Raw genomic sequence first — 17,314 nt, 5'->3', positions numbered from 1 at the left:
CAACCCATCCACTTCCAGAAACACACTGGGGTCCCTCCTCCATCCATGCTAGTTGCCATCTGCTCATACTGTGGCTGGAAGCAGCAGGAAAGGAAGGGGAGCAGGGAGTGGTGCTTTCCTGCTCCAAACCTACAGACATTGCAACTCAGGCAACATTCAGTCAATCCAACATGAAGGTAGCATGACTGAAGAGGAACAAAAGTACATCTGTCTCTCAAACACATCTTCCATTGTTATCAGTGACTTACCTGTAACATCACTGGGAGCTTCTTCAGAACAACAGACATTTTCAGGACAAGAGAAGTGGTTTTAAGGGACATTTGTCTTGAAAAGCCACCTGCATGCTGATGGCAAAGCACTCAAACCTCTCAGCAGTCTGCATCTCCAACAGTTGCCATCACATTGCCAAGAGAAACCAAAAAGGTAGGAAGGTTTGTGAAGAGATGAAAACCGAAGGAGCCCATTCCACTGGCAGAGTTTGCCAACATCTTGCACACAGAGGACACTTTTTTCCCTCCCTAGCAAGGAACATGACCAGAGAGATGACTGAGGAGCTTTAGGGAAGGCACACAAAGTGATTCCAATATCAAAAGCCTACTCTCTGACCAAAACCAGAATGCATTCAAGAGCAAATGTGTAAAGGAGCCTACAGCCTACAGATTTCTTCACATCACTCAAGAACTCTGCAGGGCACAAAGGGGTGAGATGATGTGAATAGGACCCTGAGCAAGTAGCTCTGTGTGTCAGGTTTCATTTTCAAAGGTCTCTACTGGCATCTTCTCCCCCAAGTCCTGGGATATGAGATCTCCAAGTTAGCATACAGTCTCCAGCCCTTTCCCTGTAACACAGACCATGTTCTACCTCACATCTCCATTTCTTTCAGGAAAGACTCTTCCCACCTGAATTTCACCCTTGCTGTGACACACACCCAGGCATTATTCCATGCCAGTAGAAGCATCACTACCACAATACCCATACACTGTTCCTCTGCAGGAACATTGGCCAGCTCCAAACCCTGCACTGAGCATGACTCAGGCCTTCTCTCATCCTCAGCTTCCCTCATCCTTGCCACAAAGAACATATGGACAGATGCAAAGAAACTCAATGCCCAGCAGACTCTTCCCAGCAGCATGAACTTCACTCTAACTATTTTGTGCCTTTACAGCACTTTCAGAGGGGAACACTGCAGAGCTGCATATTGGAGTACTCCAAGAAATGAGTTCAGGGCTATAACAGCTCAAATCCCTTTCTACATGGATTTTATTCTTCAAGAAAACCACACCAAATGCTGAAGCAGAACAATGTCAGCTGGGTGGGAGGATTTGTGACACAGAAGACCACATCTAGGCTGCTGTGCAGGGTTTGGTTTGCAGACGTCAGAAGGAGCCATATCTCATAGACGTAGCAAGGCCACCTGTGCAAGTGCACAAGTGACAAGGTCAACTGCATGAAGATTACTTTGATCACTACATGCCCTGAAAAATCATAGAATCATACAGGTTGGAAAAACACCCCTGAGATCGTCAAGTCCAACCATCAACTCTACTCTGCAGTGTTCACCCCTAAACTGTATCCCCAAGCACCACAACTAAATGACCTTTAAACACATCCAGGGATGGTGACCCAAGCACCCCCCTGGGCAGCCTGTTCCAATGTCTGACTACTCTTACTGGGAAAAAATTGTTCCCAATGTCTAAACTTACTCTGTCACAGTCTGAGGCCATTCTCTCTTGTTCTATTGCCAATTACCTGTGAGAAGAGACTAGCACCAACCTCTCTACAACCTCCTTTCGGGTAGTTGTAGAGAGCAATGAGCTCTCCCCTTAGCCTCATCTTCTTCAAACTAACCATCCCCAGCTCCTTCAGTTGCTCTTCATCAGATTTATTCTCCAGGCCCTTCACAGCTTCCTTGCCCTCTGCTGCACTGGCTCCAGCACCTCCACATTTCTCTTGTATTGAGGTGCCCAAAACTGGACACAATACTCAAGGTATGGCCTCACCAGAACTGAGTACAAGGGGACAATCTCCTCCCTACTCCTGCTGGACATCAGATTTCCAATACAAGCCAGGATGCCATTAGCTTTCCAGGCCACTTGGGCACACTGATGGCTCATGCTCAGCTCCTTGTTGGTTAGAACCCCCAGGTCACAATCAAATGCTTTCCAGACATGATTCCCCAAGCCTCTAGGATTGCATGAGGTTGCTGTGGCCCAAGTGCAGGACCTGTCACTTGGCCTTGTTGAAACTCATCCTGTTAATGTTGGCCATGGATCCAATCTATCAAATTCCCTCTGTAGATCCTCTCTACCCTGGTGCAGTTCAACACTGCCTCCTAACTTGGAGTCATCTGTGAAGTTACTGCTGACATACTCTGTGTCCTTATCAAGATCATCAATAAAGATGTTAAACAGAAGTGGTTCCAACACTGAGCCCTAAGGAACACCACTTGTGACCGGCTGCCAGCTAGATTTAACTCTATTGTCCACCATCCTTTGGGCCTGGCCACCCAGCCAATGCTTTACCCAGCAGACCATGTGCTTATCCAAGCCACGAGCAGCCAGTTTGTCCATGAGAATTTTGTGGTAAACAAAAGTTTTTCCAAAGTCTAGGTAGACAATATCCACAGCCTTTCCCTCATCCACAGTCAGGTCATCTTGACATAGGAGATCAGGCAGGTCAGGCAGAACCTGCCCTTCATAAAGCCATGCTGACTGGGCCTGATCCCCTGGTTGTTGTCTATATGTTGTGTAATGGCACTTGAGATGCCCTGCTGCATGCCCTGCTGCATGCCCTGCTCTGGTACCAAGGTCACACTGCCAGCTCTATAGTTTCCCAGATCCTCCTTTCTTCCTTTCTTGTAGATTGGTGTTGCATTTACTACCCTCCAGTCCAGTTAGCCAGGACTTCAGGTCAACAATGGAAAGCAGCATGGCAAGTCTGCCAACTTCTTCAGCACCTTTATGAATAACCCATCTGGCCCCTGTTCCAGTGAGCTCTTTTTGATGAGGAATTAGTTACACATACTACAGGTGCTGATAGGTACAGCTTTATTTAATATGAAGGCAGATGAGGCTGTGCCACAGCACTGCAAGGCACAAACCCCAACAGCAAGGCACAACCCCATGAGTTACCCACAAAACCCCAAAGCAGAGCCTGATCCCCAGTAAAGCACAGATTGGTGTTGCATTTGCCATCCTCCAGTCCATTGGGACCTCCTCAGGTAGCCAGGACTTCAGGTCAATATAAAGCAGCTTGGTGAGCACCTCTACCAACTCCCTCAGCACCCTTGGGTGTAGGCCATCCAGCCCCATAGACTGGTGTGTGTCTAAGCGGCACAGCAGATCACTGACCACTGCCTCATTTATTGTGATGGCCTCATTCTGATTCCCCTCCCTGTCTCCTAGCTTATGAGTAGCTGTCCAGCAAACAGACAGTTCCAGTGCTAAAGACTGAGGCAAAGCAGGCATTGAGCACTTCAGCTTTTCCTCATCCTTAGTCACTATGTTTCCCTCTGCATGCAAAAAAGGATGGAGATTTTCCCCCAGTCCTCCTTTTGTTGTCAATGAATTTATAGAAGCATTTTTTATTATCCTTAATGGCTGTAGCTAGGTTGAGCTCTAGCTGTGCTTTGGCTCTCCTAATTTTCTCCTTGTACAGCTTCACTACATCTTTATATGTCTCCTCTTCCAAAGGCCAAAGACTCCCCTTTTGTTCTTGAGGTCCAGGCAAAGGTCCCTACTCAGCCAGGCCAGATTCTTTTTTAGCACATGAGGACAGACTGCTCCTGTGCCTTTAAGATTTTCCTCTTGTGTGTGCAGCCTTCCTGGACTCCTATATCCTTCAGGGTGGTCTCCCAAGGGACTTTGTTAATTAGTCTCCTGGACAGGCCAAAGTTTGCCCTCGGGAAGTCCAAGGTGGCAGTTGCACTAACCCCTCTCTTTCTTTCACCAAGGATAGAGAACACAATCATCTTGTGATCGCTGTGCCGTAGAACACCTCCCACCTTTACTTCCCTCTTCAGAAGAAGCAGGTCCAGCAGGGCACCTTCCCTGCTTGGCTCCCTCACCAGTTGTGTCAGGAAGTTATCTTCCACACAGTTCAGGAACCTTTGAGACTGTTCTCTCTCCTTCTGCTGTATTGTATTCCCAGCAGACATCTGGGAAGCTGAAGTCCCCCATGAGAACAAAGGTTAGTGATTGTGAAACCTCTCTCAACTGTTTATACAAAATTTCATCTATCTGTTCATCCTGGTTGGGTGGTCTATAACAGATCCCCACCACAATACCACTCTTGCTGGCTTTACTCCTGATTCTTACCTATAGGGACTAACCCAGAAGGATGTGGGGGTCCTGGTAGATAGAAGGATGACCTTGAGCCGGAAATGTGCCCTAACAGCCAAGAAGACCATTGGTATCCCAGGGTGTATTAGAAGGGAAGTGGTTAGTAGGTCAGAGAGGTTCTCTTCCCCCTCTACTCTGCCCTGGTGAGGCTGCATTTTTGTGGCCCTTCTGTGGCCCCTCTCCAGCAGGTTCATCTCCTTCTTGTGTTGGGGGCTCCAGAGCTGGATGTAGTACTCCAGGTGGGGGCTGACAAGTGCAGAATAGAGGGGAAGAATCAGCTCCCTTGACTTGTTCACCACACATCTTTTGATGCAGCTTTTGATGCTTTTGGGGATACCAGAGCATACTGCTAGCTCACGTCAAACACCTCATCGACCATCATCCCCAGATCCTTTTCTGCAGAGCTGCTCTCATTCCACTTGTCACCCAGTCTGTATTTGTGCTCAGGATTGCCCCAACCCAGCTGTAGGACCTTGCGCTTTGCCTTGTTGAATTTCATGAGGTTGGCATGGGCCACCTCCCCAGGTCAAAATCCCTCTGGATGGCATTCCTTCCCTTCCAGCGTGTTAACAGCACCACACAGCTTGGTGTCATCGGCAGACTTGCTGAAGGTACCTTGGTGCCACTGTCCATGTCACCAGCAAAGAGGTTAAACAGCACCAGTGCCGGTACCGATCCCTGAGGGACTCCTCTCACCAAGTGCCCAGGCCAGGACCTACTGAGTACCACTGCCACGTTCATTCCCAGGACACGCTAAAGTTTCCTGTACCACATCAAGCCTCAATCTCACTGCTGCAGACCCTTCTGCACAGGCAGCAATAAGCAATGGTAATAAGGAGCTAAACAGTGGTGGGGGGGATAATACCACCACAGCCTAGCACTCCTTCAGCAAGCTCAGGTGCAAAAGCCATACCTCAGCAAGAAACAGCTTCTCAAAAGTTGTCAGCAATGATTTCTTTATAAGGGAGAACAATTCACACCCACCACAAAAATCCGCAGCTGTAGATGACACATCTCTCACAAAGAGACGAAGGTCACCGGCAATGACTTCATTTTAATTCACCCCCAGCAGAGCAAACCACAGGTGTGAACCGTAAACGCTGAGGGCTGCCACAACGGGCGTACCTCCCATTTGTACATCAAGGCAAGACCTGAGTAAGTAAATTAAGGCGGAGCGAGCAGACACAAAGGTGCCATCAAGATCATTAGCCACCCAATAAGAACGCCCCCAGGTCCTACGCGCTGATCCAGGCTCCCAGTATCCCATGGACGAGGGCCCCCAAGGAGGACGAGAAACGAGATTTTCAGGCTGGGGGGAAAACAGAGAAGGAGAATGGATAGAGAAATGACAAAGGGAGAACCACTGACCGTATCCAGCAGAACAGGAGGCTCCTGCTGCGAGGTGTCCTTGGCCGCGGTGACCGCGGGCGGAGGCGGCAAGTTGGGGCTGAAAACCATCAGGTCGCTCTTGCCCGCGCCCTCCGCCACGCACAGGCTCCGGCTCTGCCGCTGCGAGTACGACCAGCTGCCCACTTCGCTGGCGCACACCAGCGTCGCCGGAGCGGGACCCGACAGCACCGCCGCCCGCGGCGCACAGCGCGCCGCCCCGTACAGCACCAGCGCCAGCACCAACACGCTCGACACCGCGCAGATCGCCACCACCAGCCACACGTTGGCCGACGACGAAGCCGCGCCCGCCGACAAGCCGCCCTCCGCCACCGACAGCACACCCGGCCCCGACGAAGACGACCCCGCGCCCGACAGCGCCGCCTCGCCGCCCTCCACCAGCGACACGCTCAGCGTCGCCGTGGCCGAGCGCGACGGCTCGCCGTGGTCCCGCACCACGATCACCAGCCTCTGACGCGGGCCGTCCGCCTCCTCCAGCGCCCGCGTCGTGCTCACCTCGCCGCTGTACAGCCCCACGCGGAACGGGCCCTTCCCACGCGGCTCCCACACCTCGTACCGCAGCCACGCGTTGTAGCCCGAGTCCGCGTCCACCGCACGGATCTTCGCCACCACCTGCCCTGCCGGCGCGCCCCACGACGCCCACGCCCACAGCGTCTCTGAATCCGACCCTGCCACCGCCTCCACCGACGAACCGGCAACACCATCCACAAAAGGAACCAGCCCCGGACCACCGCCCGGGGGCGGCAGCAGCGCCGGCGCGTTGTCGTTCTCGTCCACCACGAACAGCTGCACCGTGGCGTTGCCGAACAGCGGCGGCTCCCCCGCGTCCACCGCTCGCACCTCGAACTGCAGCACCTGCAGCTCCTCGTAGTCCAACGGCTGCACCGCCCACAGGCGACCGCTCTCCGCGTCCACCGACACGTAGCTCGACGCAGGACGCCACCCGACCCCTGACGACGTGGCCCCGGCGCCGCCTTCCCACACCGAGTAGCTCACGCGACCGTTCTCCGCCTCGTCCGGGTCCCGCGCCCACAGCCGCGCCAGCTCTGCCCCCGCCGCGTTGTTCTCCCGCGCCAGCACCGTGTACACGGCCTGCGAGAACGACGGCGCGTTGTCGTTCACGTCAGACACCGGCACATGCACACTCCGCTTCGCACGCAGCGCCGGCTGCCCGCCGTCCTCCGCACGCACCTCCACCTCGTACGCAGACACCCGCTCCCGGTCCAGCGCCTCCCGCAGCACCAGCGAGTACGACCCCGCGAACCTCGACTCCAGACCGAACGGCGACGACGGCCACACCCAGCACCGCACTCGCCCGTTCGCCCCCGAGTCCCGGTCCGACACGCTCAGCAGCGCCACCACCGTCCCCACCGACGCGTCCTCCGGCACCGGCACCGACAGGGACGTCACCCACACCTCGGGCGCGTTGTCGTTCACGTCCAGCACCACTAGCTCCACGCTGCAGTGGCCTGACAGTGGGGGCCACCCTTTGTCTCTCGCCTCTATTCGGAAATCAAACACGCTGACTTCTTCGAAGTCCAGGGCTCCTGTCAGTCGGATCTCACCCGTCTGCGCATTGACGCTGATAATGTCTTTCCCACTTGGCGGAATGAAATTCGTCGCCGTGTAAGTCACCTCACTGTTGCTTCCCAAGTCCGGATCCGTGGCATTTACCCTCACCACCAGCGACCCGTCTGTAGCATTTTCCAACAGCTGCGCTTTATACACCGACTGGCTGAACCGCGGGGCGTTGTCGTTGGCATCCAGCACTGTGATCACCAGCTCCATTGTGCCTGTCAGAGAAGGCCGGCCCTCGTCACTCGCCGTCAGCACCAACCGGTGCTCAGGCGCCGTCTCCCGGTCCAGTGCTTTTGTTAGAACAAGATCGGGTACTGTGTTTCGCTCATTCGATTTCTGTAAATCCAGTCGGAAATGCTCGCTGGGGCTGAGTGTGTAGGAGAGCTGAGCGTTCGCGCCGATATCTGCATCCGACGCGCCCTCCAGCGGGAAACGGGAACCGGGTGGGGAATTCTCCGATAAACTGATGTTTTTCCGTGCGGCGGGGAAGAGCGGGGCGTTGTCGTTAATGTCGGTCACCTCCAGCTCCACAGGGAAGACGCGCAGCGGCCGCTCCAGCAGCACCTCCAGGCGCAGCGAGCACGGAGCGCTCTTCCCGCACAGCTCCTCCCGGTCCAGCCGCGAGCTCACCACCAGCGCCCCGCTCGCCCCGCTCACCTCCACGCTCGCCCGCCGGCCCTGCCACACCACTCGCAGCCGCCGCGCCTCCGCATCGCCCGCCTCCAGACCCAGCTCCTGCGGCAGCCGCCCCACCACCGTCCCGACCTTGGCTTCCTCCGGCACCGAGTACCGCGCCTGCCCCGACACCAGCGCCCACGTCCGCACCAGCACCACCAGACGCACCGCGGGACCCCAACGTGCCTCCATCTCCGCTCACGGGCCCCGCACGGCTCTCCGCCGCCTCTCTCAAGCACCGATTCTGTTGTCTGCCGGGCCCCGCGCCGCGGCGCCTCCCCCCGCCCCGTTCTCCCAGCCGTGCTCTCCGCCGCACCGGGGCGGAGCCGCCGAGCAGCTCCAAAGCTGTTTCTGAGCCTGCAGCGACACCGTGTGCTGCTCCGCCGCCTCGCACTCTGAACGACACCGACAGCCCTGCCGGACCAGCTCGACCCATCTTCTCTCACCGACCTTCCTGCCCTTCGGCTCTTTAGTTGTATTTTGCTTTTGGGTTTTCTCTCATTTTTTTTCGTTACTTGCTGTTTTCCTTACTGTATTCATTCCTTCCTTCTTTCTCTGTTCATTTTCTTGCTTTCTTTTTCACTTACTGTCTTGTCTTTGGTCGCAAATATTCTTTCTTTTCCTTCTATTTATCTTTTTTTTTTTTTTTTCCCCTGTCTTTCTCAGTCCCGTTTCTTTCTTACTTTTCTGATTGCCCTTTCTTCTTCTTCTCCTCGGTTTCCTGTTCCTTCTGCATTGGATTCTCCCTTCCTCGTTCCCTACTGTAGACTGCCCTTTTCTCTTTCCACCTTTTCATCTTCAAAGGTCCCTCCATTCAGCTCTATCATTGGGGTGACGCAATCAAAGCCGGCACCATCAGCGCTAATCAAGGGACGTCGGAGCGCGGTTCTTAAGGCGTAACTGTTAGGGACCTACTCCGTTCACAGAGCAGAGGTGACGTCGCTTCCTGATGGTCATCTCCTTTGTCTTCTCTTCTTCCTCTCTTTCCTTTCTCCCTGCCTTGCTTTTCACTTCTATAGACTTCCTTTCTTTTTCCTTTCCCTCTTTATTTCCTTCTGATTTTTTTTTTTTCAATTTCTCTCCTATCTTTATCTCCCCTTCTCTTCTGTAGCCATACTTGGCTATTCTGTTCTTGGTTTCCTTGACAAATTATTTCACACAAGTACCCACCCTGCTCAAAAGGACAGGCATTTTTTCTTCTTGCTTCCTTTTTCACTCTGCTGTGCACTGTCTTTGCTTCCCTATCTCTTCTGTTTCATCCTTCCACGTTCTCTTCATTTTCCCCTTTACCAAAATGTTGTTAAAGCAGTTACACCCTGCTCACCATGAAGAATGGAAATGCCTTTTGTCAGAGCTTTCACTCATATTTCTTAACATCTTCCAACCCTCTGGACCCGGAAGAACCTACCTGCTTGCCTACAGTCCATGCACGTCCCAACTCACTCCTTTCAGGATGAACACCACACCCTTCAGCCTCCAGTCCTCTCAAGGACTCAGCTAATACCAGAGCAAGGCAATCATATGGCTCTGCTATGTAGGAATAAAATCCACAACCCTCTAAAACACAAGAACAAACCCCATATCCATACAGAACAGGCTCCAAACAATGCAGGCAAGCCTGTCATTCAGGAACTCAAACCCAACAGCCCAGCAGAACGACCCTCCAGGAAGGCTGAAAAACCACAGGGCAACCACAGCTCCTGAGCATTGTCCATGTCCCTTGATGATGAGCTCTTCGTTCAGCCTCATTTTCCACCTGAAAGTCAACATCTTGCTTGCTTTCAGGCAAAAATGCTCAGCCAGAATAACAGAAGGAACCTCCATACAAAGGGGCTCTTGTTTCCATGGAACCTTTCTCACTCAACAGCATGATTCACTTGTTATAGACCCCCAAAAGAAACCCCACAATGATCACACACAACATTTTCACTGAAAACAAAACCAAACATCTTCTCGGTACCAAATATATCTGCTCCAAGAACTTCATTGTGTCCCTCCTCCATCTGTCCTTGCTGCCACCTGCTCACACTCTGCCTGGAAGCTACAGGTAAGGAAAGAGAGCAGGGCGGTGCTGCTTTGCTGCTCCACACCTACAAGCATTCCAATCCAGACAACATTCAGTTGATCTGAAATTATCACAAGTCATCAGGAACAGAAGTACAGCTGTCTCAAATCCATCCTCTTCATTCATGGACTTACCTTTAGCATCACTGGTGACACCTTCAGAAAAAGGTATGTTTCCAGGAATTTCTTTTAGGGGACATTGTCCCTTAACTTTATCAGCAATTTTAGGGCATGATGGACATGGGGAAAAAATAATAAATTAAATTAATCATGTTCTCCAAAGATGGTGAAAAACTCTGGGCAATGTACAGAGCTCCCGTATGCACTTCAAACACGAGGGAAGCAGAAGGGAGACCTGAAAGCTAGCAACATTCTTTCAAGATCAGCCTCGGCTCAGGAGAGTGGAAAAACCTTTCCACATACTGGTGGAACTGCCCCAAAATCTGCAACCTGGCAGCTCTAAAACTTCCACTGCCTAAGTATCTTTGAGAGTTATCAACACATGGCTGATGAGAAAGAAAGAAATGAAAGGGGAAGGGCAGAAGCCCAAAGGATCCTATTCCACTTTGCTGAAATGGGGGCAACATCTTGAATACAGAGAGCACTTCTTCCCCTGACTACCAAGACTAAGATCTGAGACATGACTGAGGAGACAGAGAGAAGGCTGGTAGAATGATCCAAATTTGGAAAAGTTTCTGTTTGACCAACATTTCAGGTCTGAATAAATAAATAAAGGCATGTCTGGCAGATACCTTCAAAAGCAGAACTTCTGGAAATCCTGAGAGGATGTTGGGACAGATGCCCTGTGTGTGCACCAGGCTGCTTCTCAAGGTTTTCTGCAGGCATCCTCTCTTCCACACTACAGGACATGGCATCTCCACAGCTAAGCACATGTTCCACAGCTCTTCCCCAATGACACAGAACATCTTCGACCCAGCGTCTCCATTTCCCTGAGGCAAGACTCTTCCCCACTCAGAAGTCACCCTCCCTATGACACTAGCCCAGGCCCTACTCAGTGCCACAAACTCAGAGGTTGCTCCACACCCACAACATGCCCCACTCTAAACCCCACTCTGAACATGACCCAGGCCTTTGCACATCCTCATCTCCCTCACAATCAGGACAAAGAACTGAGGGAAGCAAAACCACACAGCATCAGGCAGGGTCTTCCTAGGTGACTGAACCTCACAGTGAATGTTTTGTGCTTTTTCAGCCATTGCAGGTGGAAGTACCACAGAGCTGCACGACACAGCTCTTCAGTATTTTGTGATTAGAGCTGTGACAGTTCTGATCCCAGTCCACACATGAAGACCACGCCAAATGCTGAAGCAGAAGTCCTCTCGCAGTATCAACAGGGCGGGAGAATTTGTACCAGAGAAAACCAGAGCTGGGCTACTGTGCAGGGCTGGCTACATGCACACATCAAGAAGAGCCATGTGTGACACCAGGACACATCAAGTCTACCCAGATCACCTGTGAAAGAGTAGAAGGAGGGGACATTGAGAGCCCCAAAACAACACCCCCTTCATCAATGTCCTTACAATCCTTCCCGAGGCAGAGCAAGGAATCATGATTGCAGCATCAGTGGCTCTGGAAGCTACGGTGGATGTCCACCACTACACAAAGACACCAACAGAGGCACTACTGTCCCACAACACCTTGCCCAAAACAAGGGTTTCATCAGACAACATGCAGCAGTCTGCACCTCACCACCCATAACCAGCACATTTCCTACATCTGGCAGACAGCAGCCAAAGGGACTGTCTCTGGTGGAACATCTTCATAACCTCAAAAGATACTGTGGGCATTTCAACACCACATAACTATTTCAAGATCCAGAGCACCTTGGACCCTGGGAAAGGATCACAGACAGGAAAACAATGTTTCCATCCAGCCTCATGCCTTCCTTGATGCAACATCCACCTCCAGGCCAGGATGTGTGTTCTCAAGACAAGCACTTATGGCCCATGATCTTCCCAAGGACTTCCAGGTCTCTCAGATAAATCTTTCTACTGCTCAAATTCACCCTCCATATCAGGAAATGGCCAAACCCTATTCAGAGCTACTTCCACATTCCCCTCCATGATATGTCACAGATGCCTTTCACACCTCAAGCCTCAGCCCAGCTTTTGCAGACCCTTCCCATCAATGACAGCACCAATAAAGTCACACAGGTGGTCTGCATATGAATTGTGTCCAGCACAGTCTCCACAGCTGATCCATCACATTTGGTAATGCTTCTGCTGTATCAGAAGGAAATGTGGCAGACTTGGGAACAATGTCAATGTCAGGACAGATCTAAGGGGCAATAGCTTTGATTTCACACCATGAGAGAATGAATCAAAGATTGATGAGTGCCCTACTGCAAAGGAAGATTTCTGTAAGCACGTGGTTGCTGATCCACGTATCAGAAGAACACCAAAGCAGACCTGCATTGTGTCACCACTTGTCTGCCAACAACGGATCAAAACCTGGGGGTGGTGTTAGGAGGAAAATAAAAAGACTCCAGCATCTAATATCTACCTTGTGTAAAAGTCTTCTGTATGAACACTTCATTCTACCAACTACGATTAGTTGGAGTTTTCCATAGGAAGCCACAGCTGTTACCAGCAGAGTCCCCAGTCAGCACCAGTAATAACATTGCACTGAATAGTGCCTGATGGATCGTCACAACCTCAGCTTGAAAATCTCTCACTCCTTTAGCACAGATCGGCTGGAAATGCCACACACAAGCAGACAGGATGGTCCACAAAGCTGATGTTGTGGCACCTTTCACTGAAGTCAGCAATGATGTCGTTCAACAGGAAAACAACTGACACCCACCAGAGCAAACCTCAGATCATAGTATCAGTCAGGGTTGGAGTGGACCACAAGGATCATCTAGTTCCAACACCTCTGCCATGGGCAGGGACACTCCACAATAGATCAGGCTGGCCAGAGCCTCATCCAGCCTGGTCTTAAACACCTCCAGGGATGGGGCCTCAATCACCTATGAGGAGAACTGCTGTTGAGTGCAGCAATAAATTTCTTTCCCTCCACTCCCATGAAAGCAAGAGCCCAGGAGGTCTGGCAAGGAGGGAAGGCAGAGGCAAAGGTCCTATCAACATACTAAGGCACCCCCAAGCACCCAGCTCCCACAGACAAGTCCTCCCGCTGCTCAAGATCACTCTTCCCACCAGTAAATGACCACATCCTGTTCAGTGCCACAGACACGTTCACATCCACGAAATGCCACAGTTTCCTGGAACACGTCAAGGCTCACGCCAGCTTTTATTAACCCTTCCATCAGTAAGAGCCCAATGTAAAAAAAAACAGTGTTCAGAAGAATCCTTCCGCTTTATACAGACGGTGTTAGGACAGCTCTGAATATTAATGGCACTTATTTAATGCCGTGAGAAAACAATCCAGAGGTATCTCACTGTGAGGGGTTACTTTGACTGTGTAGGAGAATGTGGGGGTTCGTTTTATTCTGTTTGTTTTCCCGGAGTGGGGGTCTTTGATTTTGTTTGTTATTTATAATACCAATAGCATCGCTGTATCTTTGTGCGTGGCTGTTGATTGAAATATTGTAAGAGAAGTAAAACAGGTCAGCTTATGCCACACCACTCAAAAAACACAGGGCAAAACAGGGAGAACAGAAGACCTCACAAATTCCTGTTCCTAAAAGCGACCTTGGCATCGAAGTCATTCTACAGGACAACTCCCACCCACAGACGAAAAACTCTGATGCAGATGGTAACTCTAATAGACGTTAAAATATCTGTATTTACCACTCTCGGCAAGAGCCAAGGAGTTCCATTAAGGAGGAGAAAACAACGGCAAAGGTCCGATCAAGCAACCACTGACCGCAGATGTCCGCGGGCTCAGCCCGGCTCTCAGCGGCGAGAAGGGCGACAGCGGGGAAAGGACATGCAAGAATAGAAAGAAAAGAGATGAAAGAAACAAAGCTGACCGGCAAGGACGTTATTCTACCGGAGAAAAATTCACACCCACCAGAGCAAACCTCAGCTGTGAACCGTAACCGCTGAGGGCTATCACAATGGGTTTACCTCGCATTCGCACATCAAAGAAAGAGCTGAGTAGGTAAATTAAGGCGGAGCGAGCAGAGAAAAAGGTGACATAAAGAACATTAGGCACCGAACACCCAGAGCCCTCAGGACTCAGCACCACATGAGAAGGAGAGAGCAGGGAGGGGGTGTATCAGACTATGTCGGCAAGCAAGAATGGAAGGGCGAAGAGGCGAGAAAGGGAGAACCACTGACCGTGTCCAGCAGAGCAGAAGGCTCCGGCTGCGAAGTGTCCTTGGCAGCGGGGACCGCAGGCGGAGGCGGCAAGTTGGGGCTGAAAACCATCAGGTCGCTCTTGCCCGCGCCCTCCGCCACGCACAGGCTCCGGCTCTGCCGCTGCGAGTACGACCAGCTGCCCACTTCGCTGGCACAAACCAGCGTCGCCGGAGCGGGACCCGACAGCACCGCCGCCCGCGGTGCACAGCGCGCCGCCGCGTACAGCACCAGCGCCAGCACCAACACGCTCGACACCGCGCAGATCGCCACCACCAGCCACACGTTGGCCGACGACGAAGCGGCGCCTGCCGACAAACCACCCTCCGCCACCGACAACACACCCGGCCCCGACGAAGACTGCGACCCCGCGCCCGACAACGCCGCCTCGCCGCCCTCCACCAGCGACACGCTCAGCGTCGCCGTGGCCGAGCGCGACGGCTCGCCGTGGTCCCGCACCACGATCACCAGCCTCTGACGCGGGCCGTCCGCCTCCTCCAGCGCCCGCGCCGTGCTCACCTCGCCGCTGTACAGCCCCACGCGGAACGGGCCCTTCCCACGCGGCTCCCACACCTCGTACCGCAGCCACGCGTTGTAGCCCGAGTCCGCGTCCACCGCACGGATCTTCGCCACCACCTGCCCTGCCGGCGCGCCCCACTTCGCCCACGCCCACACCGTCTCTGACTCCGAACCCAACGCTGCCTCTACCGACGACCCGGCAACACCACCGGCAAACGGAACCAGCCCCGGGCCGCCGCCCGCGGGAGGCAGCAGCATGGGCGCGTTGTCGTTTTCATCCACCACGAACAGCTGCACCGTGGCGTTGCCGAACAGCGGCGGCTCCCCCGCGTCCACCGCTCGCACCTCGAACTGCAGCACCTGCAGCTCCTCGTAGTCCAACGGCTGCACCGCCCACAGGCGACCGCTCTCCGCGTCCACCGACACGTAGCTCGACGCAGGACGCCACCCGACGCCTGACGACGTGCCCCCGGCGCCGCCCTCCCACACCGAGTAGCTCACGCGGCCGTTCTCCGCCTCGTCCGGGTCCCGCGCCCACAGCCGCGCCAGCTCCGCCCCCGCCGCGTTGTTCTCCCGCGCCAGCACCGTGTACACGGCCTGCGAGAACGACGGCGCGTTGTCGTTCACGTCGGACACCGGCACATGCACTCCGCGACTCCCACGCAGCGCCGGCTGCCCGCCGTCCTCCGCACGCACCTCCACCTCGTACGCAGACACCCGCTCCCGGTCCAGCGCCTCCCGCAGCACCAGCGAGTACGACCCCGCGAACCTCGACTCCAGACCGAACGGCGACGACGGCCACACCCAGCACCGCACTCGCCCGTTCGCCCCCGAGTCCCGGTCCGACACGCTCAGCAGCGCCACCACCGTCCCCACCGACGCGTCCTCCGGCACCGGCACCGACAGGGACGTCACCCACACCTCGGGCGCGTTGTCGTTCACGTCCAGCACCTCCAACAACACCTTGCAGTGGCCTGACAGTGGGGGCCACCCTTTGTCTCTCGCCTCTATTCGGAAATCAAACACGCTGACTTCTTCGAAGTCCAGGGCTCCTGTCAGTCGGATCTCACCCGTCTGTGCATTGACGCTGATAATGTCCTTTCCACTTGGTGGAATGAAATTTGTCGCCTTGTAGGTGACTTCACTATTACTTCCCTCGTCCGAATCCGTGGCGTTCACTCGCACCACCAGGGTCCCCTCTGCAGCGTTCTCCGGCAGCTGCGCTTTATACACCGACTGACTGAACCGCGGGGCGTTGTCGTTGGCATCCAGCACTGTGATCACCAGCTCCATTGTGCCTGTCAGAGACGGTCGGCCCTCGTCACTCGCTGTCAGCACCAATTGGTGCACAGGCGCCGTCTCCCGATCCAACGGTCTTCTGAGAACGAGATCGGGTACAGTATTTCCTTCATTCAGTTTTTCTAAATCCAAAGCGAAATGCTCGCTGGGGCTGAGTGTGTAGGAGAGCTGAGCGTTCGCGCCGATATCTGCATCCGACGCGCCCTCCAGCGGGAAACGGGAACCGGGTGGGGAATTCTCCGATAAACTGATGTTTTTCCGTGCGGCGGGGAAGAGCGGGGCGTTGTCGTTAATGTCGGTCACCTCCAGCTCCACAGGGAAGACGCGCAGCGGCCGCTCCAGCAGCACCTCCAGGCGCAGCGAGCACGGAGCGCTCTTCCCGCACAGCTCCTCCCGGTCCAGCCGCGAGCTCACCACCAGCGCCCCGCTCGCCCCGCTCACCTCCACGCTCGCCCGCCGGCCCTGCCACACCACTCGCAGCCGCCGCGCCTCCGCATCGCCCGCCTCCAGACCCAGCTCCTGCCACAGCCGCCCTACCACCGTCCCGACCTTGGCTTCCTCCGGCACCGAGTACCGCACCTGCCCCGACACCAGCGCCCACGTCCGCACCAGCACCACCAGACGCACCGCGGGACCCCAACTCGCGTCCATCGCCACTCACGGCCGCCGCACGGCTCCGCAAGACTCTCCGCTGGCTTCCGCACACCGCGGCTCTCCTGCTGCTAGCTTGGCCCAGCTCCGCTTCCTCCCCCCGCTCCCAGCCGTTCTCTCCGCCGCACCGGGGCGGAGCCGCCGATTCTCTCTGCTGCCGTTTCTGAGCCTGCAGCGCCACCGTGTGCTGCTCCGCTTCCTCTTCTGTCCCTTCCACATTTAATTTTGCTTACTTCCTGCTTGCTTCCACCGATTCCTTCCTTTTCTGTTTCATTATTTTTTCTTCCTTTCTCTTCTCTGCCTCTGAGGTTTCTTTTCCTGATTCCGTGTTTTTTTCCATCTCTGCTTTCTTCTCTTTCCTCTTTCTTTTTTTCTTTCGTCTGTTCCTTTCCTCTTCGTTCTTGCTTTGCCGTTCCCTCATGTTCTCACCCCTTTCCCAAATTCTTGCATTCTTCTCTCTGATGTACCCGAGCTTGCACCTCCCCATGCCCCCTCCGGCGC

At 54.1% G+C, this 17,314-nt stretch overlaps 2 protein-coding genes across 2 annotated transcripts in view; both read right to left on the bottom strand.

Moving 5' to 3' along the window:
• Positions 1 to 17,314, bottom strand: part of LOC104304271 (protocadherin alpha-C2) — a 212,461-nt gene that overhangs the window by 157,346 nt on the left and 37,801 nt on the right. The gene's annotated exons all lie outside the window — the stretch shown is intronic.
• LOC128897946 (protocadherin alpha-8-like) lies at positions 1,394 to 8,192 on the bottom strand. The gene is made up of 3 exons (XM_054168594.1): positions 5,580 to 8,192; positions 2,523 to 2,687; positions 1,394 to 1,414 (listed from the first exon to the last, which is right to left on the bottom strand). The coding sequence occupies exons 1-3, from the start codon at positions 8,190 to 8,192 to the stop codon at positions 1,394 to 1,396; spliced, it is 2,799 nt and encodes a 932-aa protein (XP_054024569.1).

Source organism: Dryobates pubescens, chromosome 16, assembly GCF_014839835.1.
Source record: "Dryobates pubescens isolate bDryPub1 chromosome 16, bDryPub1.pri, whole genome shotgun sequence".
Taxonomy (NCBI): domain Eukaryota; kingdom Metazoa; phylum Chordata; class Aves; order Piciformes; family Picidae; genus Dryobates; species Dryobates pubescens.
The sequence above is the reverse complement of the archived record's forward strand: the minus strand, read 5'-3'. Positions and strand labels throughout refer to the sequence as shown.

Coding starts and splice junctions, on each gene's coding strand:
- LOC128897946 (XM_054168594.1), bottom strand. CDS start 8,192: ATGGAGGCACGTTGGGGTCCCGCGGTGCGTCTGGTGGTGCTGGTGCGG. Junction 2,688..5,579: donor CTGGGAGCCTGGATCAGCGC/GTAGGACCTGGG, acceptor TATGAAGGGCAG/GTTCTGCCTGACCTGCCTGA. Junction 1,415..2,522: donor ATAAGCACATGGTCTGCTGG/GTAAAGCATTGG, acceptor GCACTTGCACAG/GTGGCCTTGCTACGTCTATG.